The sequence below is a fragment of the Perna viridis genome, chromosome 2, assembly GCF_037379345.1.
Source record: "Perna viridis isolate PV_CMFRI_1.1 ecotype Kerala chromosome 2, ASM3737934v1, whole genome shotgun sequence".
Classification (NCBI taxonomy): domain Eukaryota; kingdom Metazoa; phylum Mollusca; class Bivalvia; order Mytilida; family Mytilidae; genus Perna; species Perna viridis.
In genome coordinates, this window is record NC_142446.1 from 58,861,220 (window position 1) to 58,887,036 (window position 25,817).

The 25,817-nt window shown below is 31.2% G+C and overlaps 1 protein-coding gene across 1 annotated transcript in view; it reads left to right on the plus strand.

Annotated features, from left to right (window-relative positions):
• LOC148626265 (uncharacterized) overlaps positions 1-24,326 on the plus strand; it is a 35,510-nt gene extending 11,184 nt beyond the window's left edge. Inside the window, exons 4-10 of the mRNA XM_088571090.1 lie at positions 6,642-6,782; positions 8,148-8,259; positions 9,408-9,467; positions 11,494-11,508; positions 15,048-15,728; positions 17,534-17,647; positions 21,226-24,326. Coding sequence (XP_088427216.1) covers positions 6,642-6,782; positions 8,148-8,259; positions 9,408-9,467; positions 11,494-11,508; positions 15,048-15,728; positions 17,534-17,647; positions 21,226-22,072 — 1,970 coding nt within the window. The 3' untranslated portion in view covers positions 22,073-24,326. The remainder of the gene's footprint in view (positions 1-6,641; positions 6,783-8,147; positions 8,260-9,407; positions 9,468-11,493; positions 11,509-15,047; positions 15,729-17,533; positions 17,648-21,225) is intronic.
• Positions 24,327-25,817: the final 1,491 nt, after the last annotated feature.

A 25,817-nucleotide genomic window follows, 5' to 3' on the forward strand; every position in this document is an offset into this window, starting at 1 on the left:
ATCTTTGTTTATAAGCAGATTATTTGCCGTAAGGTCGCCAAAATGAGTCAGTGAACCTTTTAGGTTTCATTTCATGTGATGAGAGTTTTCACCAGCCAGACACCCAGACTATGACAAACTTTACAGTTAAATCATTTTGAAATATTAAGTTAGGTCAAAGTTTTATTTTAAATCACAAGATACCTATTTATCATTGTAGTAACAAAAATATCATTTTGTAAAGGGAGGATGAACATAAGTTGTATCTTTATCCAATTTGAAGCAAAACTGCTGTTTAGTCATGCAATGAAAACTGTTATTTCAATTTATTGTTGGGTTGATAAATTTTATGACAAGCAAACATGAGTTTTATTTTGACATTATTAATTTGCTTAGGGAAATGACATGGTCCATGTACTTTTTATTAGAAGTTTTTTTTTATAATTTTTTATTTTTTTCCAAAATTTTCAACATACAATATACATACAATACATTACACAATTATACATCATAATCATCTTTTAACACAATATGTATATATAAATGTTCAAAAATTGGTGTTTTTCAATTTATAGAAAAAGAATGAGCTACAGAAAGATAAAAAAGGAGCTAGGGATAGCATATAGAAAAGATTTAGAAAAGAAGAGAAAAAAAAAAAATTAAATGAATAAGTTGTTGTCCTGTTTACAATATTGACACAATTATGTTAAAACATTTTGGAATTGTTGCCATTTCTTGTTAAATAGTTCAACTCTTTTGTTTTTTACAGATAACATTTTTTCTATTTTATACATGTATTTAAGTTTTTCTTTCAGAGCAGTTAAAGATAACATTTGTTTAAAACAGCGTGTGTTATAAATATATTGTTTGATATTTAAAATTATAATATTATATGGTTCTCCCTTGGAAGTATATGATGTGTTTCCAAAAATGAAATTTAACTTAGTTAATGGTATGCTTATGCCATGTATCAAAAACCAATTATCAATTTCACTAATAACATTTTGTACAAACTCACAATTCCAAAATAAATGCTCAATAGTTTCTGGTTCTACATTGCAGAATGTACAAGCAGAATCATTGATAACATTTATTTTAAATAAAAATTTGTTTGTGGCTATTATACGATGGTTTATTCTGTATTGTAACCATTGCAATTTCGTATTATTTGTGACTGTAAATGGTAGCACAAAAATCTTTTTCCAATTCAAAGAATCGTTATCAAGTACTTCAGTCCACTTAAGTTGTCCTTTTGGAGTAGAATCATTTTGGTTTAGTACTTTATACATATCTCTTGAGCCCTTTTTGCTTCTTAAAATAGTTTGCAAAAAAGATGGAATAAATGGACGCTGTAATTTACAGTTTCCTACATAGAAAGCTTTAGCAGCATGTTTTACTGCCGACATTATACTATTATACTTCATAAAATTAATATTGATTCCATATTTGTGTTGTAACTGTTCCAAAGAAAGATATGATCCATCATCATTTATTAAATCATTTATATAATGAACACCATTGACAAACCAATCTTTGTAAAAAACAGTTTCACCACCAATCTTAATTAATTTATTATACCAAACTGGATTGGCAAGAAAGAACTCCCAATCTACATGTTTTTCTTTCTCCAAGACCATTGCCCAGGAATTTAGAACATCTTTCCAAAATTTATTTTTTAAGTTTTTTTGAACATTTTGTACATATCCATCCCCACAATTAAACAGTTTTTCAGAATCTAAAGATGACATAAAGATACTTAGCCACTTTGAATTATTTTGAAAAGCTCGTCTTATCCAAGTAGTTTTTAAAGCTGTAATGAATGAAAACAGATTAATCATTTTAAGACCCCCATCTTGATACTCTTTTTGCAACACATCTTTCTTTACTCTACTGATAGGAGAATTCCATATGAATGTAAAAATCATGTCATTAATTTTTTTGATAATATCGCTGCTTGGGTTAGGTAATGAAATAATAAGATGATTTAACACAGGCAATATAAGTGTTTTTACAACTGTTATTTTACCAATGACTGTAAGGTTTCTTTTTGACCATTGATTTATTAAGTTTTTAATTTGTACAAGTCTTTCGTCATAGTTCAGTTTAATCATTCTATCTAGATCAACATCAAAATTCAGACCAAGGAGCTTAAATGATGTTTCCCCCCAAGTAAGATTCTTGTTTTTGCACAAGATATCTTCACAATATCTTTTACTTCCAATCCAAATTACTTGGGTTTTGGAGAAATTAATATTCAAACCTGAGATTCCAGCAAACCAATCTAATTCTAACAATGATTCTTGTAAAGATTTTTCAGTTCCGTCTAAAATTAATGAAGTGTCATCTGCGAATTGTGACAGTTTATGTTCAATTTGTGTAATGTGAAGTCCATTAATGCTTTTTATTAGAAGTTATTTGAGCATGATGACCAAGTCATGTGCAGTCAAGATCTGTCAAATACTGACAGGTTCCACAAGGAAAGATTGATTCATTGGAAGAAAAGTTATTTATAGATAAGAGAAAAATGAACTTTGAATTAAATCATTGTTCCTATTCTATCTGTACCCATCAGTCTGAACTGAACTTTAGTTTTGTGGAAAATTAGTGAGGACATTTCTTTTTATTACAAATAGACTGTAAAACAATTCAGACATGCTTACCCCTCAGGAGCACCACATGTCACTCCGGTTTTTATAGCTCATCTGGCCATAGGCCATGTGAGCTATTGCCATCACGTCTGTCATCGTCAGTTGTCCTCATTAACAATTTTTCAAAACCTTCTACTCTGAAACTACTGGACCAAAAAGAAACCAATTTGGTTTGAATGTTCCCTGGGGTATCCTGCGTAGAACTGGTGTGGGGATTTTTGATCCGTCAAAAAACATGGCTGCCATTACTAAAAATAGAACATAGGGGTTATAGAGTAGTTTTTGGTATATATCTCCAGAACAGTTAGGTTTAGCCAAATTCTGACTTGGGGGTAATAGTGTTTAACATGATAATCTATCTGTGGTTAAATTTTCATTTTAATCTGGTAAGCCATGTTGAAGAGTAATCAAGGGAACCAAGGCCATAGTGGCAATCAAAAGAATGTAATCCAGGGACAAAGACCAGACATGGAAAACAGACATTCACAACAAAGAACATAAAGTAACTAAAATCATACATACAAAGTATCAAAAGTAAATGAGCAACTCAGACTCCACTAAAAACTGGGAGCATGGACCAGGTGCACCGGTAGGGTAAGAGTCCTCTGCTTTTCTAGAAACACCCGCCGAGTTGCTCATAAAAAGTCAAGTCCGGGGTAGACAAACGAGGAAAGGAAAACCATGACCCGTTGAATACATCAGTTTTCATGATTCTGATGGATACACCATAACGATCCACGAGTTCATTATGATGACCATAAAACTTCTGTAGTGATGACTTCAATCTTGTAGCAACATAACCCTGTTCCAGAAGCCTATTTGTTAGAGTTCTAGCGCGATACAAAAAGTCTGCATAGTTTCGGCAAGCTCTGGCATAACATATGAGTTGTGATATGAACACTCCATACGCAGGAGCCGAAGGGATGTTGCCACAGATGAAAGGAAAGTTAACAATTCTGAATGAAAAGTCATCACGTTTGTTGTAAAGTTTGGTCAATAGTTTTCCTTTACCATTGATTTCTAAGTGTAGGTCAAGATATGAGGCTGACCTCACAGTGTCTGTAGTATCCTTTATCTCAAGTTCTTTTGGGTAGATGCGATGTATCAAATCCCCCAAATTAGGATTGTTTAAAGATAATACGTCATCTATATAGCGGAAACTGAGATTGAAGGATCTAGCCAAACAATATTCTTTCTTTCTGATCAGATCAGCTATAAAGTCAGCCTCATAAGAGTGAAGGAATAGGTCAGCAAGTAAAGGAGCACAATTTGTTCCCATTGGAATGCCGACTGTTTGTTGAAAAACACGTCCACCACACTGGACAAATATGTTGTCGATTAAAAATTCCAGCATTTTGTAAACATCTTCCTCTGTATATTTGGAAGATGATTTGGAATTATTTCTTACAAAGTATGAGGAATCTCTACCAAGAACTATATATTTGTATCTAGGTGTACCATCTTTTTTGGAAAAACAACGATGTATAATGTTTTTAAGTCGGGATTTTAACTGAGTATGGAGAATAGAAGTATACAGTGTTGAAAAATCATAGGTTTTAATGCTATTATATTCAGATAATAGTCTTGAACTGATTGTCTCCAAAAGATCTTTCGAATTTTTCAGGATCCACATTGAATTAATACCACTACGGGAGTAACAAGTGTTGTGGTAGGACTGTAGACCCTCTTTGACAGTTGTGAGTATAGAAGTTAAAAGTTTTGAAAGAGGTTTGGTGGTACATTTTGCAGATCCAGCTATGAAACATTGTTTGTATGGATTCTTGTGAAGTTTAGGAATCCAGTACATAGACGGTAAATCACGATCACCGTCCTTGGCAGAGAGACTAAAAGACGATAGCACAGATTTATGGTTTTCCACAATCTCTTCTTTGGAGAGAGTGGTAGCAGTGTAGGTCATATCACTGCTATTATTTTCTACGTCTGCCTCTGATAATAAATATTGGATATAAAACGTTTTGCAGACAAAAACAATGTTATTGCCCTTTTTCAAGGTTTTTTTTATGCTATTTTTAATGTTATTTCTTTTAAAAATCTTCTCCTCTGACACTACTCGACCAATTGGAACCAAACTTGGTATGAATGTCTTTTGGGGTATTGTGCATAGAACTGATATGGGGATTTTTGATCTGTCTAAAAACATGGCTAAAAATAGAGGTCAGACAGTAGTTTTTCACATATATCTCCAAAACCGTTAGGTTTCTCAAAATTATTTCTGCAGCTGAGATGACCATAATGATAATCCTACATTGTGAATGCAGGTTGTCTTTGTTTCCAGTTTTCACTTACATGTACTTGGACCTTGACATATTCAAATTGTCCCATTCTTGACGCTTCGGGATTGTATTGCCAATTTATTTTGCCCACAGTGTTTTAATCTAATATATTTTATTTACTCAGTAAGGTTGCTCGTTAGTTCATTTTACCATCTGTTTTCAGTAATGTAAAGAAGGATGTTCTCTTTCCTAAGTCTTCCTGCTAAGCCTTGATTTATTGTGGAATAACAATGGTATTTTCCAGTTCTGTTCAAATAAATCCTTATCCCTTAGACTTTGTAATCCAAACTGATTAATCAAAACTTAATCCTTTAAGGGAAACTATACATGTTGATATATATGAGATATATATGAAGGATGACATTGATCATCAAAGGTTTATCTTTATTCAGGATGGTAATGGGACATCATTCAAATTTTTATAAGAAAGATAAATGAAAAGTACTTAAAATTGCTAATGTGAAATGGGTATATCAAAGACAGTAAATTTTGGGGAAAAAACATGTTCAAGAACATGTAAATTGACAAGGATGAATATCAAGAATGATTAAAAAAAAAATACCGGTACACGCAGAGATGAAAAGCATAAACCTCTATAAAAAGGGGGATTGATCTCAGGTGCTCAGGAAGGGAGGGCAGTTCCTGCATCTTGCAAGACACTTGCCATGCTGTCTGATGATGGTCATATCATGTAAAGATTAGAGGAAGACAATATACATGTATGAGAAATTTACTTCATTCAATAAAATGTTTTTAAAAAGATCTATTGACAAGCAGTCATAATGTTTTTTTTTTCTAACCTTACAAAGGAGCCAAGTTTGCATTATCTTAGTAGTTATAATTTAATAAGATAATGTAATATGTTAGTGTTTAAGATAAAACCAGCTGCAGAAATATACCCAGTGGCCAGGATAAACAAATACATACTGAGATGCCAAACTTTTATCCTTTAATCAACCATTAGATTAATTTAACATTGAAGCTTTTCTAGTGTGAAGTAGGATTATCTCTCTGGAAAAGTCTTGGCTGATTAATCTAATTAAGCTGAACATTCATTACCACATGTGAAAAAGTAATGGAAGTAAAATATGAGTTCAACTCTCAGTGGTACAGATGTATACTTGTTTGATCATCATACTTCATTTTCAAAAATATAGATCTTTATTTTTAATATGGTAATAGTATTTGGTGACTCTTTTATACGATAAAATATGATTTTTGCCCTGAAAATAGGAAAACTGCAGCCTTGATTAAGAAAGACAAATCTGTTATTTTATTTGAATGCTCATACAGTTTAAAAGATATTTTATACAATTATGGCATCTTAATTAAGTACTTTTTGTATTACAATTGTTGTACTGATTGATGATCTATATTGTTTACTATGAGACTAGTATTACCTAGAATGGTCTCAAAGGAGCCTGCTCATTAGGGAAGTCTGAGAAAATTCACCTGTCTGAAACTCCCTTTTTTCTCACCTTACAGTATTTTGGGAGACCTACAATATATTAATTCTTTCATTTTTATTTTACTATTTTTGGAGCTTGTATGAAAGATTTTTTTTTCATTTTTTACTTGTCATATATTTTGCAGATATTTTTACGCTGGTTTTATACAATATAAATCACTCATCATCGATTACTTTCCATATACATGGTTTTACTTGTAAAGAATTTCCATTTAAATTCTCAGGCATGATCACATATTGCTTTTCTTCCAGAACTCTTGTCTACAACCAGTGAAAAAATCAAGCTAGTTACTTCTACGTTTACTTCATTGATTACTGGAGTCTCTCTGGATTTTACCACCTCTACTGACAATTCTATTCTGAATGTCACCAAATCTACTCAATTTCTTCTTAGTAAGGCAGGAATGTTGGAATGGTCTTTTTGTTTCAACTAATGACTAATATCTTCTTTCATATAAATGCTGCTTTCTACTATAACATGTTTTCATCATTCATGAGTTTTATTTAAGTCCATTCAAGTGAAGTTTTCCACAAGTTACTTACTTCTTAAGTAAAAGTCTGAATTTGACAGTCTTTGAATTTTACCACAAACTTAACAAGCCATGGCAAAAAAATTATAGGCTTGTGAGTTTTGCCTGAAATGAGGATCAACAGGCAACATAAAACAAGATTTCCAAGTTTAATATTTTCTAGCAGTGTTCGATTCTTTTACTCATTTCTAAAGTTAGTTTTATGATAGGTATGCAAATTTAGAACACTCTGCTTGCCCAAATTCCTTTGTTTTTAGAGGATACCATGTAACTTTTTATTGGGACATCACAAATATGACACATTTTATATCTCACCTGGCTAAAAAAGGAATATCTTTTTCTCTTTAGTGAGAAAATAGTGTCTTGTAAACAAAAATTGAAAATTTCAGAACTTGAGTTTTTTCACAATCAGTTACTATACTACCCTTCCTTGTAGTTAAATCATTTAATCACTTCATTGAAACTTTCTGGAAATATTTTAGTTCAGTAAAAAAAAACAATTATTAAGCATCAAACTTGTTAATAGCAGTGAGCAGCATATAACATATGGGGTTTTAATCTAACATCATCAGCACAACCAGATTTCATCACTATGTCTAATCAAAAGTAATTCTTATGTAATTAACAGTGTTTTCTTTGGACATGGCTGTAGACTTTTTTGCATGACTAACATGTTTTTTTTTTTTTTTTGGTTTTTAGAATTTCAGGATTTTGTTGATTAAAGACCAACAATCCTTGAAGCTGCTATTTTTTTTTAATTTGCACACTTTTATTTATAACCAAACTAATTTCTTCTTTGATTATGGCTGAAATATTGAGTACATTTTATATATGTATTTTTCATGTTTACTACAGGGCTTTGTTAAGTGAATGTTTTCAGTTTTTTAATTTTATTTTTCATGAACCAATCCACCCTAGTGAACATTACTTTAACAAATCTTGTTACTCATGCACTTACATATAGGAGAAATAATTGAAACATATAAGATAAATGTTTAGTTGAGAATCTTGATTTATTATTAATGTTTTATACAATTGTTCCTCTTACTACTTAGTATGTCTATTTTGAACATTTGCCACTTTTTTTTTTAAATAAAAACATTTCATGAAATAATAAAATGGTTATTCAGAGTGCATTCTTTCATTTTTTTCTCAAAATGTTAACTTAAGATTTCAATAATTGATCCTCAAACTCAAATTTCTGTCAATTTAATATTTTTCATTACAGATGCTGGCTTCCCTGCATGGTTGATAGGTGTCATTGCTGTAGTTGTTATTGCTATCATCATCATCATCGTGGTTGTTATTACCTGTATTGTGAGGTCCACAAAGGGAGAAAGGTGGGTTGTATTTACACGGTTTACTTGTTCTTGTTCAGATTCCAATATACAGGATTGAGAGGAGAAAGATGAATGAACTTTTGTGATTGAAACTAGTAAAATGATAAGGTTGCCCATAAGCATAAAATGTAAGACTCATAATAAGAATATGTAGTACTTGATGAAAAATGATAGTTCTGGTAAAAAAATCACTAGTTTGCTCTTCAATGTAGGATGAATACAAATTTTGAACACAGGAATTTACATGTTGAAATTCAACATTGCCTAACAGTTCAGGGGTAGTTTAAGAGTTGATGCCACCCCATAAAAGGTTTGTCAAAAAAATTAGCAGTGTACCAAGATTGCCATAACAGTAGTCTGATCATTTTAAACCTTCAAATCCACTAAAAAGATTTTTAAAGATAGCATTCCTTTGAAGGTTGTTGCTGGAACTGCTATTGCTTTGGTAAGAAATATGATCTTTTGAGTTTATCATGAATAAAGGCAAGAAAAAAATAATTTTAGTCAAACATTGTCTAGTTCTGGCTTTCCTTGAAACATTCAGAAATGATTCAACTGGGAAACATCTTTTTTCATCAATTTTATAGCATTAAATACCAGTCAAGTCTAGTTTCAGAAATTGTAATTATATAATGAGAATAGCTATGGTGAATATGTCAAAGAGACAACAACTTCACCAGGAAGAAAATGTCGCCCCAAGGCCACCCATTGGTCTTAAATGAGCCACAAGGAAACCCTCACACCAGAGGTCAGACTGCAGTTGGCCCCAAAACATCAATATACACAGTTACAGCAAAAGAGTTGCCCCAATGTACTCAAGTAACATATAAATAAACTTAAAGTGAAAACCAAACAAGATTTACAAAGGCCAGAAATTCCTGACTTAGGACAGGTGCAAAAAATGTGGTGGGGTTAAAGTACTTGGCATAGTCATGTTTACTTTCTCTGTGAAATCATGGAATAAACAAGTCGAAAATTAGATAGAAATAATTGCATGCTCTCTCTTTCCGAGGATTAGTCATTGCACTGGGTTTACAGGGAATGTCTGATTAAAAGGAAATTATTTACTCTTTGCTAAATAGAAATAGGGAATTGAATGAACATTACAATTATAAACTGTCACTGTATTGGAATTGTTGTGATTGTAGATATTTATCCAATATAAGGAAAGTCATTTCCAATTTCATCCAATTCATGTCTGACCAAAGGTAATGATTACTGCCATCTGTTGTTTGTCGTAGAGTTTGTCATGTTGGGTTTGGTCTTAGAACATTTATTAGTTTTATAGAATTTAATGTATTAGACATGGTTGATGTACTGAGTATATCAGAATGTATTATATAGATGTTAGTTTTGTATCATTAACAGCATGGTAAGAGTGCTTTTATAAAAATTATGTAATATGAAAAATTTACATGAATATCATTTCATTATCAAAAAACAACAGTTGTTTATTCAAATCATATGGCATTCTGTCAAATTTTCAGTAGAGTGAATTTTCTTACATTTGACCATGATTTTTTTTAGTTTTTATGAAAATTTCAGTTATCTGGCAACTGTGAGACGTAAACTCTTCGAACTCACATAGATAGGAATGTTTTAAAGTTTCACCAGAAAGATTTGTCTCTCAATAGGCCAGGGTAAGAAGGATTCACAATGGGAGGAAACCTTAATTCTGTACTTAACCCATCTTAACCTTACAATAATTATCTCAACAATATATGGAAGGGAAATTATAATGTAAACCCTCACATATAAGTATTTACACATAGTTAGAGATTAATAAATGCCATACAAGGAGGCTATTAAATTGTCCTTAAAGCCTAATGGGGCTGGACATCGTGTCCACCTGTCACATCAAAATAAAATAACTGACAAAACATGGAGATTTAATCGTACATAGACATAGCATGGCAATGTAAAGGTCTTATTTGTGTTTATTGAAGTTTTGATCATTTGTGTTCATTATTTATTTTTAAACCAATAAGAGATTGATATAATTAGTCAGATATACCCTGGAAACAACTTATGTATTATGTTTGTTCTTTCAATTTGCACCAAAACTGTGATTCTGTGACATTACTGTTTATTTAAGTTATTCAGCATCAAATATTTCAGTGAATAGACTACTGTATTTCTTCACTGATTTTTTTATTTTGTCTGAAAGTTCCAAAGTATTGCTCCTACTTAAAAAGCATGCAAAAGTATTCTCTGTATTGTTAAAGTCGCTTTGTCAGGCCATGAGGTATTAATCTGTTGAAGATTATTTTTTAGGTGTTTAAATTTGGCAGGATTGATACTTGTACTCAAAATTTCATGGTACATGTATGTTCAACTTAATACTTCTGGTTCAAAACTATGTCTGTTGATTTTACTACAGATTCTGAAGCAGAATTGCATCTGTTAAAAAGATTAAAACTTCCATGTTTGACCATGATTCTTAGTTGGAGTGATAGACAGTATCACTTAGTTACAGTCAGACCTATAAAAATATAACTGTCTCATATAATGGCAGCATTCTTTGGTTTTATTTGTTAGTGTATGATATAAGTAATTTTTCTTTTAATTTTTAAATTATGTGAACTACCCTATTAAATTCTTCACATTGCTTGAAGTTTTGAAATATTTTAACAGACTTATTAAAAGTAGTGCACATTATATATGATACAGATGTAGGCTCTGTATATGTTAGATGTGTCTCTTATGCAGTGTCACTAATTAGTTACATAATAGTTTTGGTATTGACAACATATGTATGCTACTAAATTAACTATGGAAAAGTATGTTAGTTACCTATATATGAAGCACTTGTATAACCATTAGCTAACTTTTGTATTAAATATTTATAATGAGACTGCACTTCTATGTTGAGTATTGTAATTTGCTGTTTGATATTGTATGATCATATATACCACAGAATGTATAGGGTTTTTTTTTCTTCACAAAAGTGTATCTTTTATTGTCTTGTAAATTTTTATCATTATTTTTACATAAAATGCTGTAATATTTTCTTTATGAAAAAGATTAAAACAGGGAGTGTGCTGGCAAATCATAATTTTTTTCACTAAAATGTTATATACTTTCATCAAATTGAACTTTGTTATTCAGTGTAATTTCTGCATGATGTCAGCAAAACATATACAGAAGCATTAAAAATACAGTCCTGCTTTCCTTGTGAATGTTATAGAATGTTATTTAACCAGAGTCATTTATTGCTACACATTTATATTGTAGAGAAAAATTAAAGAGGTAAATATAAGCACCATATAGTCTAATCTATTGCTTTGTTTAAGTTTCTAGTTGAAATCAGATTTCTGTATTTTAATCTGGATTGATTTTGTTTTTCTTTCCATTGACTTCATATGTAAGCTGTTTTATTAATTTTCATTCACTTCATTGGTACTTATGACTACATGTTAAAAAAGAGAATGACAAAAACTTATTTTATATTCTTCCTATTATAGAAATCTGGTATCAACAAAGCTGTGACCATCTTCTTTCATCATTCCCTCTATATTATGTACACACTCACAACTGTATGCTTATCAAACATATCCTATGTCATGTTTTCAAGCAAAATTATTTACTTGTTATCAGCACCCACAGTTCATAAAATTTAGTTTAAGCAGCACGCCTGTGAGAATAGTTAGTAAAAAAAGTAACAAATAGTGACGGAGTTAGACAAAGAGTAGGCAATAATATATAACCCTTTCCATTTTCATATTTTTAAAGTTACCGCAACTATAGACTGAATTAAGCAATCGTCAAAGAAATTATTTTACTTGGTCCCTGCTATCAGACCAAGTATTCTTAGATTCCACTTTCCCCTCACTCGGGGCATGGTCCCTGCTATCAGACCAAGTGTCCTTAGATTCCACTTTCCCCTCACTCGGGGCATGGTCCCTGCTATCAGACCAAGTGTCCTTAGATTCCACTTTCCCATCACTCGGGGCATGGTCCCTGCTATCAGACCAAGTGTCCTAAGATTCCACTTTCCCCTCACTCGGGGCATGGTCCCTGCTATCAGACCAAGTGTCCTTAGATTCCACTTTCCCCTCACTCGGGGCATGGTCCCTGCTATCAGACCAAGTGTCCTTAGATTCCACTTTCCCCTCACTCGGGGCATGATCCCTGCTATCAGACCAAGTGTCCTTAATTCCACTTTCCCATCACTTGGGGCAAGTGTAATTTTTGTTTTAGAAAGTTATTTATTGTGTTCCACTTTCTCTTTGGCAAGTAGAAAGGTTGAATTTTTGAAGGGATTTGTTAAGTTTGGAAAGCAAAATTTAAATGTCTGTAAATTAGTCTTCATATGAGTTTTTTTTTTGGAAACCTAAAATTTTGCAAAATCCTAGAACACTATCAGAGAACTGTGGTCAAAGTAATAATATACTTACAGTGAATTCCTGGGAGATGAGCAATATGTTTGAATTACTGAAGTATATGTTTTTAAATGGTGCTATGAAAGTAATTATTTTTAGAAGTTCCACATCCTGTGGTTTATCACATCTTTTGGTTTGTGAAATGTAAAATTTGTGGATTTCAAGAAAGCAGTATGACTTTTCACGAAGAAAAATGTTTTTTTAAAAACAGTTTTAAGACATATGCATGGCAATTTATTGTTTGCAGCACTGTTTTTGTTTGCAACCATCATTGCGTCCAATGCTTTTTGCCTATTGCTACTAACTACAAAGAATGTAGAATTTTACATGCAGAAATAATTCCCATGTTTAAATTGAAAAGATTGCCCTTTTCAATATATGTAGAACTAGTTAAAATTTGGCTTCCCTTGGTCTAAAGGGAATGTAATTGTTTTCTGTAAAAAGTGATTAATTCCATCAATCAGTTAAAATGGAAATAAGAAATTAGACTTTTATAAATAATTCTTACAGCAATGATTTTTACTGGTTATATGTTGTATCAGCATTTTGCCTGTTTTCAAATTTTAAAGTTGAATTTAGAAGTGTTAATCACCACCCCAATGGCAGATCCTTAGCTTTACAAACAGGGATCCTAACCCAGGGGCCAAAATTTTTCCTTAAGATTTGTTAAAAAAGAGCATTATAATTACTTAAAATTTATAGTAAAATGCTAAATAACAAGTTTGCTTGATTATTTGTTAAATTGTTTTGTTTTCTGATCATATTTTTTTATGTTTTATAGTATAGATGTATTTAATTTTATATTTGGGCTTAGGGATCTGCCCATAAAAACGTTGGCTAATTTGGTTTATCCGGATGTAAGGCAGGCAAAAATTTACATACAAAATCAAATTTCAACAAAAAGCATCAAGCCAATATACAAAATGTTGATGATTGAGATCACTTAATGAGAACTTAATTTGATTAGGTATTAACATCATTAGATCTTGTAGTGCTAATCTAATATTCTGCTTCAGTAATTTTTTGATGTAGAATACTATATATATAATCAACAGGAAGTAGTACTGGTGATGATTAGTGTCAGGCAGAGAAACCAATCAAATTTAAATAAATGTATGTGGAGAAGGTTTGCTTTTTTCACTGGTTACCCTCAAAGTTCACAAGATTTTTTATATGATCATGAATAATTGTGATCATACAATGGTATCACACTGTTGTCGTCTGTAGGATATCATGACAATAACTTGACTCTGCCAAGAACGCATTAAGATTTTATTCATGCGTGGAACAAGTTCCACACACTTGTTAAATGTAGGCATTCTTTGCCACTCATGATCATATTTTGGCTATTCACAATAACCAATAGATAATCCTATTAGTACAATATTTCACTGTGAAATAAAACTTTTGATCATCATTTCTGAAAGTATATTATATTATTTGGCCTTAAATAGGCCTTAATGACCCTACCACATTTGTTCAATCTGTCACATCTCTGCCTGACAATAATAATAACCTGTACTTAATCCAGTTTGAACCATTATATTTATGTATGTAATTGAACTCATAAACCATACACCATGGAATATAATTATATACTATATAAATGCATGACCTCCCAATTACCTCATTATAACCCTTGTTGTATGTCCTTCATTCCTGATTGTCTTCATTATGTTTGACTTCAGGTTATGTAAGTATAATACATCTTTTAAAATAAGATATGAATGAATTTTCTTTAGTAAGTTACATATAGTAAAACAGCCCTTCCTTTGATATAAATTTCCCATGTATATTAAATGTAATTTTATTGGGACATGTACATATGTCACAGGGAATTGTAACTAAAATGGAAAATTGTTTGCCTATCTGTACCTTCCTTAAAATATTTGGCTAATATTTAACTTGGCCTGTAAGTAGCAGTCTTTATAAATATCAGACAGTAGGTGATTCGTGCATGTCAAAAAACGAAAAACAAAAATACCTTTATTATTTAAGAAACAGTTAAATACGTCATGACCAGTCCTTCTTTGTCTTTCCACTATTGCATTTTTGAGATAATAATAAACATGAAATTTTCACTTTACAAGAGTTGTCATTCTTGATTTGGGAAGGGGTGAATTTATGGTTTTATTCTTTCAGTACAGATATGAATGCAGAAAGGATTGTAGTCAAGGAAAAATATGACATATGTTACTTGTAAAAAACTTCATTTGTTCTGTGGGTATTTTGCAGGATGAATCACCTCTACCATTGGCAGTGTATGAAATTTATATAGACTGATACTTAGATGGTTACACATGTTTTACTGATAAATATTGAAATAGTGAGAAAAAATATTTTGAAACAATAAATTGTCAATTCTATTCATATGTACCAGAATAGGAATCTTAATCCTTTTTGTAGGTCCAAAATTTCCAAGTGGCTTTCTACACATTTGCAAGGTCTTGGGAGATGTAGAAAATATTTCAAGTCTCCAACTAGGTCATCAACCAAAAATTGCCGAGACATTCCCAAAATATCCCTACCAGACATCATACAGGAACCACAGACACCATGTTCTGCTGGTTCTCCACTGACAGACAGGGAACCAGTTGACTTCTGCAGGGGACCAGATGCTTGTATTAAGGAGCCTGATGAGTTCAGTCTTAAGTTGAATCTCACAAGTGACACTTTCTCTGAGGAAATATTCAAGGAATTGAATCAAAGTTCAGGAGAGTATGAGAACACTGGAAATTATTGTGAGCTAACAAGTAATCCATACCATTCCAATTCAAACCACTATGAAAATTATGCAGACCATAGACCCACAGTAGATAACCAGAAAGTTGTCATTTATGTTAATACTTCTGATATTCATAGTGGAAAGGGAAATAACTCTAGCACAGCAAATGGTTATCAACCAACTACTGGTCAACATAGAGTGAAAGCAAGAACTTTAGGAAATGAAGATTTGACTATGAAATTAAGGAATTTAGATGTATCTAATGATGATATTGTACTGTTTGATAAAGACTCAGTACAAAGTCTGACAGTTGACAGTGGCTATGCATCCAGACAAGTTTCAAATGATAATTGTACTTGCTAATATATACTTACATTTAAGTGTATCGAGCAGAAGTGATTCACTGAATTTTATGCTTTAACAAATTACTATGCTATGCTATGTAAACAATTATAGAGATTGTGAAATGAGATGTTTTATTATATGACCTGCAGTGAAAAAAAATTTTAAACTGTGCCAAGAACTGACAAGGTATTATTTTAAAGACTTCATATATTTCTTTGTTTTCCTTGGGTTCCCTGTGATATTAAATTTTTCTGATGGCAATGAAATCCTTATAGAACAACAAAGTTTTACCAAGGAAAATTGATAGTTCTTCCAAAACAAGTCTTTCTTTGATTGAAATGATTATGCAATTTTTTTTATAGTTTACTTTTTTTTACTTTAGTTTAAACAGACATTTGTAAAGTCGGTTGCATTGTATTCTATTGCTTTGGTATAATTAATTTTATGGAAAATAATTTTTTTTTTTTATTTCCTGCTTATTTTTATATTACCCCTTTTGAGACCATATTGTGTTTTTTTGTATTTTTTATTACCAAGTTTTTTGTAATTCTGTGTTTTTTAATCAAGCATAAAATTTGTACATTAAACAAAATTTATGTGTTAAAGACAAATTTTAATGCAGACAATTTTTTTTATTTGTAATTTCACAAAAAAGTCTTGCTAATTATCATGTTCAATTATATGTTTATATTCCTTAAAAACTTAATTGAACTTAAAATTTCATCATACACATAGTATGGTTTGCTAATTAGTTTCTTTTTGTGTCAATGAATAGCTTTAGATGTTATCTTATGTTAGCACTTGTACAGAATGTAGTAGTTTTTGTTGGAGATTAGTAGTTGATAGAATATTTTTATTGTGACAAGTCTGTGTTAGCTGATTTACTTGTAAAAGGACAACAGATCTATGTTGAGCTACCTACCTCTATGAGTTCAAGATTTTTTTTTCATATATTATTTTATATTCCTGGTCATATTGACCCATTTATCACATTTAAGGAAACCACTTATGAATCAGATATGAAAACTAGCTTTATCATGTATTGATAGCAAAGGGAAATAACTAAAAAAATATAATTGAATTTTTTTTTTTTTTTTACTTAAGTGTAAGTGTTTGTAAGAATCAGGCAAAATGGAAAACCAGAAACATGCATGTCAAAAACCCTCAGACCTGACAACGTAATATCACTGAATGATACTTTATCTATTTGAAAATAACACTATTTAATCTCTGCATCACTGGCTTTGCTCAGAAATTTTTCAATAGAATGTTAGAAAAATGATATTTTTGACAGAGTTATCTGCCCCTGAAATGTTCATTTTCAGTGCATTTCAATGAAATTGTAACTCAATGATCCAGCATGATATGGAAAATCTTGTCTGTTTTCCTTGATTCTGATGGTGCAAATAGTCAAATTATATTATCAAAATGATGGTTTTTTTCATACCATGTTTCACCCACTGCCTGATTCTTAGAGGGACTGACACTTAATTTTGTTTAAGCAAGGATTGTTAAGCTTCAGGATATGGGTTTCTATGTTTCTGTGGCAACCAAATAAGAAATGTTAATATTCTAATTTAATTTGCCCAGATATTTCAATTTTTGTACCAGAAACACAAATTGATACCCTCTGAAAAGTTGTGTGTTTGTCTGTCCCGTGATGATTTTCAGATGACTTGAAAAGATATAGAAGGATCTTTATCAAACTTTGTATAGTTATTAGAATCATAAAATACAAATCAAGTTAAAATTTCAATTTGATCAGATTATTTACACAAAAGGTATTGCCATTTACACTCCAAAAATTTTTTTTGCATTGTAGCAAGGCATCATTTAATGTCCCATTAGATGCCATATGTTTTTATCTTATGAAAGGTTGTGTTTGGTCATCAGTTAGTGAAATTAAATGGTATTCGGTGAAAGAATTTTTTCTTGGGTATTTTTAGTAATTGTACAACAATATGAAAAGGTATTAAAAGTGATCTAAAAAAAAATTATAATATACTTTTACAATACAGAATTTTGGGTAAAAATGTATTACTTACCATTTTAGTGCTTTATTATGTTGTGTTCAGTGTTGTATATTTTCCATTCTTTATTTATGTTGTTATTTTAAGGTTGTAAATGTCATTTTTGTCATTATTTAATTTCTTTAATGGTGCTTATATTTTTTGCAATATTATTTTGTAACTTGTTTTGTTTTCATTAATTATTTTTGCAACATTTTTTATAAATGAGTTACTGTATTAAGCCTTTTGATGAGCTACCTTTATTTCTTATATAATATTTTCAACAGCTTTTTTACAAGGAGACCTGTATTTTAAATTGTCAAAGATAAATGTGTTTAGTATAAACATTTGAGTTGACAGTAAAAACTTTTTCTTCCATTAGCTCATTTAATTGCTATTATAAATCAAGTGAAGAAATAACAACTTTTTTGTATCCAGAATTTTGATCTAGGAGCAATCTGTAGATTTCAGTATTAATGTCTGATGAATTTGGTTGACCAGCTGGAACTGTTTATTGTATTGATATTTTTTATTCTTACCAAAGAGGACATAACACAATTGACTGCAAGATCTTGATATTACATTTTCAGCAAAATTACATGTATAAATTTTGAAAATGGGTTATTCCCCTATATCTGAAATCACCTGTGTTATAAAAAAAACCTGAAGATTAGGCCAAGATTCTCATCCCCTCCTAACCCAATTTTTTCACCCTCCTCGAAAAAAATTATTTTAATTTTTTACCCAGTTTAGGTTAATTTCTTTCAAATTAAGCATTTTTAACTAGAATTGATAAAAAAATAAAGAATAAAATTTGCTCGCCTACCCCTAATTCTGAAAAATGTTAGATGAGAATCTAGGAATTTGTTTATGATGGCCTTATTAAAGTAGTCTACAAGTAATGTGCTATTGGTGTTATCGAGAAGAACCTGTATAATAAAGAAAAATCTCAAAGTAACTACGATTGTCTAAACGGAGTGAAACTCACAAGTTAAACAAATGTAGTATAGATACTCTTGTTTGCAAAACTGCCATTCCCACAATGCATTTTTTTTGGTAATGGTTCATTTACTCAAAGATGTGTTCATAATTGGTGATTCAAAGAAAGATTTTTTTAATGAAAACTTTACTTTAGAAGTTGTGATACAGTAGCTGCCTTATGTCTGAATTTTTTCATGTTGCACAAATAAATGTTATCACAGTGGAATGTGTTTCAGCTTATTTTCCTTGAATGAATTACACCATTACAATGCTGTGGATAAGGGCAATAGCATTGATTACATTTATTACAGTGGGACATTGTATACATTGGGACATGGTGTGGCCTTTTCTGGTTTTAGTTCTAGTTGCTAGTAGAGAACTGTGAAATATGCGTAGTTTACTGACAGTTACATATTTGCTGAAAAGTGATTGGCCTACTTCTAATTTGACACTAAAAATTTGTGAATAATAAACGTGCTTTTCTTTATGGGTATAATTTGTTAAGGTTAGAGAAGTTTAGAATTTGTATATGGTGGGAATATTTACATTTGGAGAGTTAATGCTCTTTTTGTAATATGAAAATCACAACATTTAGCGGGTAGTACAGATTTTTCTTTCAAATGTATGGTACTTATTTGTCTTTCTATACAGTTCTGGTCTGCATTTATCATCAAAGCTTGTGAACTCCAAAATAAAATCATAGACTGAAGTCTTCAAAGTCGCTAATCGTTAAATATTCCCTGTCACTGATTTTGGCTTCCTTTCAACATCTGAAATGTACAAATGTGACATGCTCTAAAATCTAAAATCTAAAACTTCCACTGAAATCTTGGTTCCCTTGATATGATTGCATACTCTTTCATAACCATGATGACCCGAATGTTTTCAATCATCAGGAACAAGATTGAACAACTGACAGTGGCTATATATAGATACCGGGGTCCTGACAATATATATGACCTTTGTATAGTCAATTGTAACGAACCCCTTTGTTTGAATTTGAAACTGGGTAATATTACATAAATTCAATGCTAACCGATCATTTTATCTTTTAATGTTAACTTTCTAATACAAGCATGCATAGACATGTGTATGATATGTTTTAAATGAGGTACCTCGTAACAATCTTTGGGTCACTTTTGATATTGACCAGGCAACCAGTTTAGGAATCAAATTAAGCAACTGGCAATGAATGTGACTATATGACCTTTGTAGTCCAGTAACAAGCCCCAGTGCCTGAATCAGAAACTGGGTAATATACAAAGCTAACTGATCATTTCTGTAAACTTCCATTCTCGTACAAGCAAGAAACACAGGCAGAACACAAGTGTATGATACTCAAGAGATACATTTTTATCTCATATGAAGTTAGAACTATGACTCTCTGGTGGTAAACGCAGTGAGGATCTACAGCATTACTTGATGTATAATTACATATTTATGCAAATCATATGCCAATATTAAGTACTGAAATTACGAGTGCATGAAGTAGTTAACAATATTAGTGACTTAGAAATGACAATGTTTAGGTTACAAGTATATACATACATTTTTGTATATGGTTAACATTAATGAATTTTCACATTTGGATTATGGGTATTTATTGGTTCAAATCTATTGGTAGTATTTGGTCAGAGGTAATCATGTAAAAAAATCACTATTTGTAAAGAATTACCAACTCAATCTTGAAATAACTGTTAATTTTCAAAAGTTTGGACATGATTGGTATGTATAGATGTGTTCCCACACTTATACACACACCCCATTTGAGAGAATAAATGGGATAACTTTATTGTCATAATTTTGAAAAGTATTTGAAAAAATATCTGCTTCAACTCTTGATCTTTTAAAACTTTGACTCATTGACCCTTTTGTCCTTTTGAAACTTTGACTCATTGACCCTTTTGTCCTTTTGAAACTTTGACTCATTGACCCTTTTAAGTCCTACCCCTGCTTACAATACTTAAAGTTGATTATCTCACTTGGCAAAAACCTGAAATACAATGAAAATGGATATAGTGAATATTTCAAAGAGACAACAAACTTACCGGGATAAAAAAAAATGTAAAATTACTCCAGCTCATGTAAAAGTTTCATAAAAATTCATTGAATAGTTAATGATGAAGTTGCACTTACAACTTTTGCAAAACCTTTATGTTTGATTGCCTCCATTTGCAAGCATCCAACATTAATATTCTTGCTCTATGCACATTTACACTGTCATGATGCCTCATTTCATCAGCATCCATTGAATGGTTAAGGTGCTTCCAAGGTACATGATCTGATGGACAAACAGACCGGCATGCAAAAATTTCTATATACTACTGCACTTGTTTTGCCTAGGTGTAATAAATTTTCTTAAAACCAGGATTTAAGTTTAAAGTAACTATCAATATCATATAATCAGGTTCTGAGTTATAGATGGATTTTAAATACATTGTAAAATGAAGTTAACACCTCTTTTGAGAGAAGATCACGACATATTTTTTGTACTTAAAATATGTTTATGTTCTGAACATTTTAGACCTGAAAGAAGAGCAGACTATGTGTTGAGTGATTACCATCGAGTGAATTATCTCCACAACAAACTGGACAAAGGTGAAAAACACAAACGTAGAAAGAAGAAGAGGGCAAGCAATGGGAATGCAGGCAATAACAATATTGAAGATGGCATACAAACAAATACAGAATCTAATATCTCAACTGTTGCAGGAACTTATGAAGGTCAAACAAAACCAGCAAGGTCATCAGGCTATGATGAATTATCTAAGTGTTTCTCAGGACAGTCAAATTCAGCAAGTTGTGTCACAGAATCTGAAACAAATGGACATGTTGTGACAGGTAGAGAATCAGGTGGATTTACATTTAATTCAAAAGCAGATGTCTATCCAAATCCCGAATCCACCTCATCTGATACTCGAAATTCAAGAATTTACACACCAACTATTTTGGATGGAGAACCTGATGAAAACTCGGATGTCTTTTTCCTATCACATAAAGGCTCTGTTAAGGAAAGTCCATATGCAGTATCAAAAATACTTCCTAATGTGCCTGTAGATCAGACTGATGACATTGATCTGCCCCCACCAGCTCCCCATGGCATGTATTTAAATCATCAGTTTGAAAAACTTGGAGGATTTCAGAACCATTCATTCATCAGTGACAATGAGCATAAGAGTAAACCCTTGCCTCCAAATCCTTTTCCTAATTTGAAATCCCACATATCCTTCCTTGGAGCTAATCTGTTTGATAATGCTGATACTATTATTGAAGGAGGATTGTATAAGAAAAATAAACAAAAACCTGTCCCTAAGAAGAGACAAAAAATTAAAGTGGAGGATGAAGATAGTGATGACACTATAGAAATTTAGTCATCAATTTTCCATGGTTAAATCAGTGACATATTCCAAACAAGGCTTACAACACTTAAATTGGTGTACATGTCTCCAATATATTCTATGACAAAATGGAAAACAATCATAGAATCTTTTTAACCAACTGCTTATTTCAATGATATTTTACTGGCAGCAGTCATATTGATGGTTTTATCTACTAAGTTCTGAATTGTTGATATGTTTACTATTATGTTTTCAGCATCAAGATGAACAGCTGATCTGTTATTTGATGTCACTTTGTTGAGGTTTTTTGTTTATTTTACCTGAAAATTAACCATACATTGCCCAGGAAATGGGTTGAAAATATGTCTATCACAAAACTAAAAAGAATTAAATGTATGTTACACTTTAAAGTTAGAAATACCATTTACATAAAATTACTCATTAATTTGAAATATTTTTTTACCTTAAACTTGATATAACATGAAGAATGTTAGTTCTACTATAATATATTTGTTTTATGTTAGTAGGAAAGAACTATGATATTTACACTTCCTTACTTTGTAACAAAGTCATTTGGTATTAGACAAGATTGTGAGTGGAAAAAATATTTTGATAATAATGATGAAACGAAATTAAACCAATTACAATGTAATTACATTTGCACAATGTATTTTTTTTTGTGATGATGTTTTTTTTGGTTTTTTTTTAGGGGGTTGTGATCATTGCAAAATTTGTCTTATGCAAGTATAATTGTTCAACAAAGTGAAAATACAAATGTGACTATCTAAGTGCTATTCTAGATGTAAGATTTCAGTCATTGGATGAATTATGGTGAAAAAAAAAACACACAAGTCATTCCATGAAATCTTATTCTATATGTTCAATGAAATGCAAAAATGTCAGTCATTTCTTTCTTAAGTGTCATTAATTCAAGTAATTCAATGATATGAAATGCTTTGCAAGTCTGTCATCAAAGGGAGATAATTCACTTTTTCTCTTCCATTCTACTATAACTTTGAACTCGCTTTTCTGCATCCTTTGACACTTCTTATACAAATGAACTTTCAATGTGTCCTCAATAGACCATAAACTATGTGTCCACATTGTCAAGTTCTTGTGTTTTTTTCTGAGTAGGATTCATTGTTTTTCAATTTTGCCCGATTCTTACAGATTACAACACATAGTAATCATATAGTTTTACTAGGTTCTGGTATAGTGTTTTCACTTATTTCAATAATGAATCTGTTCTTTGTAGTTTTTTTTTAACAATTTTGAAAAATGTCAGCTCATTCTTTTCATTCTTACTTCTCCATCTAAAGTTTCACAAAAATGGCTTTGAGAAAAGCATGAAATTGATTCTTAATTTTTTAGTACTCCTGTGCTTGGTTTCATAAAAAAATTTCCTCATACCCTTCCTCAACTGAATTTTGACTCTAAATCAGTTAAAATTGAAGATTCTGTTTGAATGTTCATCGACAATTTTGTTAGTGCAAAGTCTCAAAATCTTTACTAAGTGCTGAACTGAAATTTTGCACAATTATCAATATTTAAGTTTGGAGATATGCAAGTTTTGGTCAAATTTGGATAAGAATGTTTTGTTAAAATTTCTTTTAATGAAAAAATTGATTTTTTATTGCAAAATCATAAAAAAAATATACAAAATTAAGAACTGACATTCTGTACTACAATTTAAATGGAAGGAAGGCATGAAAATTACTATGAAATAATGAATATTTGAATGGTATCTTATTGAAATAGATTTTTTATATAGAGTGGTATATTGTTCCTTTGTTAGTGCATATTGTGTTGTATACTTCTACAAATTATTACTGCAGTGGAACTTGTTTAATCTAACAGTTAAATGTTCTTGGTCTTACTTTCAGATCTAACCCTTGTTGTGATTGAAATTTACATTGTTTTTCAATCTGTGTTTTCCAGCAATATTTATTGTTAAAAGAAATATTTTCTGTTCTAAGATGCCTTTCAAAAATGGATCTCAAGTTTTTTGAAAAGGGGAGGAAGGTCTAGACCATTAATTTGCTCATTTTTTTGCCCAAATTTTTCACAATATAAACAAAAACTCAGATAAAAAAGGGGGAGGGGTTGCAACCCCCAGAACCCTTTTCTTGGATCCATCACTTACTTGGGTCAGACATGTTCCATTGTACAAACTGTCACAAATTTCCAATTGTTTTTTTTTATTTTTTGAGGGTTGTTTTGAAGTAATGTATTGCTATTGTTATATATTGTTATATATTTATTGTAAATTAAAAGTTGAATTACATAACTGCCTATAATATCAACTACAGATAGTATATACATGTAATAAATACATGTATTACTAGTACCCTGAACATTCCCAGCCTACAGGGAAACAAGAGTAAAATGTTAATGATTGATATAGTATTTGGGAACATACTGCTAGACATTTTTTTTTCTATTTTTGGATTATTCCACAGCATATAAACAGTAAAAGTAAACCCATTTCACCTACTAACTTAAAATAAAAGGAAAGATAACTATGAATATTCTGGTATTCTAAAGGTTAACCTTATTTCAAGCTTATTTGTCTTAATTGGAATGTTTTCAGGTCCATGTAGAACTTTGATAAGGCTCCAACCACTTCTGCCCCCCCTCCCCCCCCCCAACAGGGTAATAAAATGGTCAGTGCCTTAGAACAGTGTCAGAATTTAAACAAAAATATATCAACTTCTCGAATCAATTTAATTCCATACATTTTATCAGAATGAAACAGAATATATGACCAATCAACCTTCTCCGACTTTTATCAGAGTCATACATAAGCTTTAGTTTTTTTTTCTATTATAGCCTGCGAAAATAGTACACAAACGCATCACATTACGGACGAAGAACATGATCAAAGCTTTGGTTTATACTTACACTACCGGAATTTCAATACAGATTTCATCACTTATAATGTTGCTATAAATTATTATACTTCTTTTTCACAAAACTTCAGTACTTAACGATTCTGTTGTTTCACAGTACCTCGAATTTCAGTCACTTTTCGGTTCTGTAAATTTCTGTCAATTTTTAGAGACATTGCTGATAGTATATTTCTCAGCTCAGGCGCAAAGGGGAACTTTCTACAATTTACCCTCAATATTATTTCTTTAAACTCTTCTGAGAGATATATACGGTGTATGAAAGAAATATAGAATCTACTACGACAACGAGTTGATCATCTAGTGAAATATATTTTATAGTTTTAGTTCTGATCGCGAGACTTGCCGAGCTATTCAAACTATAAAATTTATTTCACGAGATGTGAGAAATAAATAATCAACAAGCTTTGAGTGTAGATTCTATTTCCCTAATAACGTCAAAAATACCCATGAATTAAAAGCGCGAAACGTTATGATTCCGATTCGTAGGAAACATATTGACGTCACACAAACGCACACATTCCAAACAAAAGAAACCAGATGATTTCGAAGGTTTTTTCACTTCAAATCTTCCTGAGACCTTTCAAAAGTCTTATTTAAGGTAAGAAAACACCAAAATTATATTATTTAACTGAAATATAACTACAACGGCAATCGAGGCGATTCAAGATGGAGTCCAAGACAATCGATTTCTAAGCCAATCGAACTCTTGAGAACAAAAAAAGTCACTTGTGAAGAGAAAATTTTTTCCACACCGGTCAAGCGGTGTGAAAATTGAAGAAAAAATTAGAGGAAGTTAATTTTCTTCTTAGGACAAAGTATGCAGTTCATGTTCGTGAATAAAGAAAAAAATAGATGAAAATGTAAGGAAG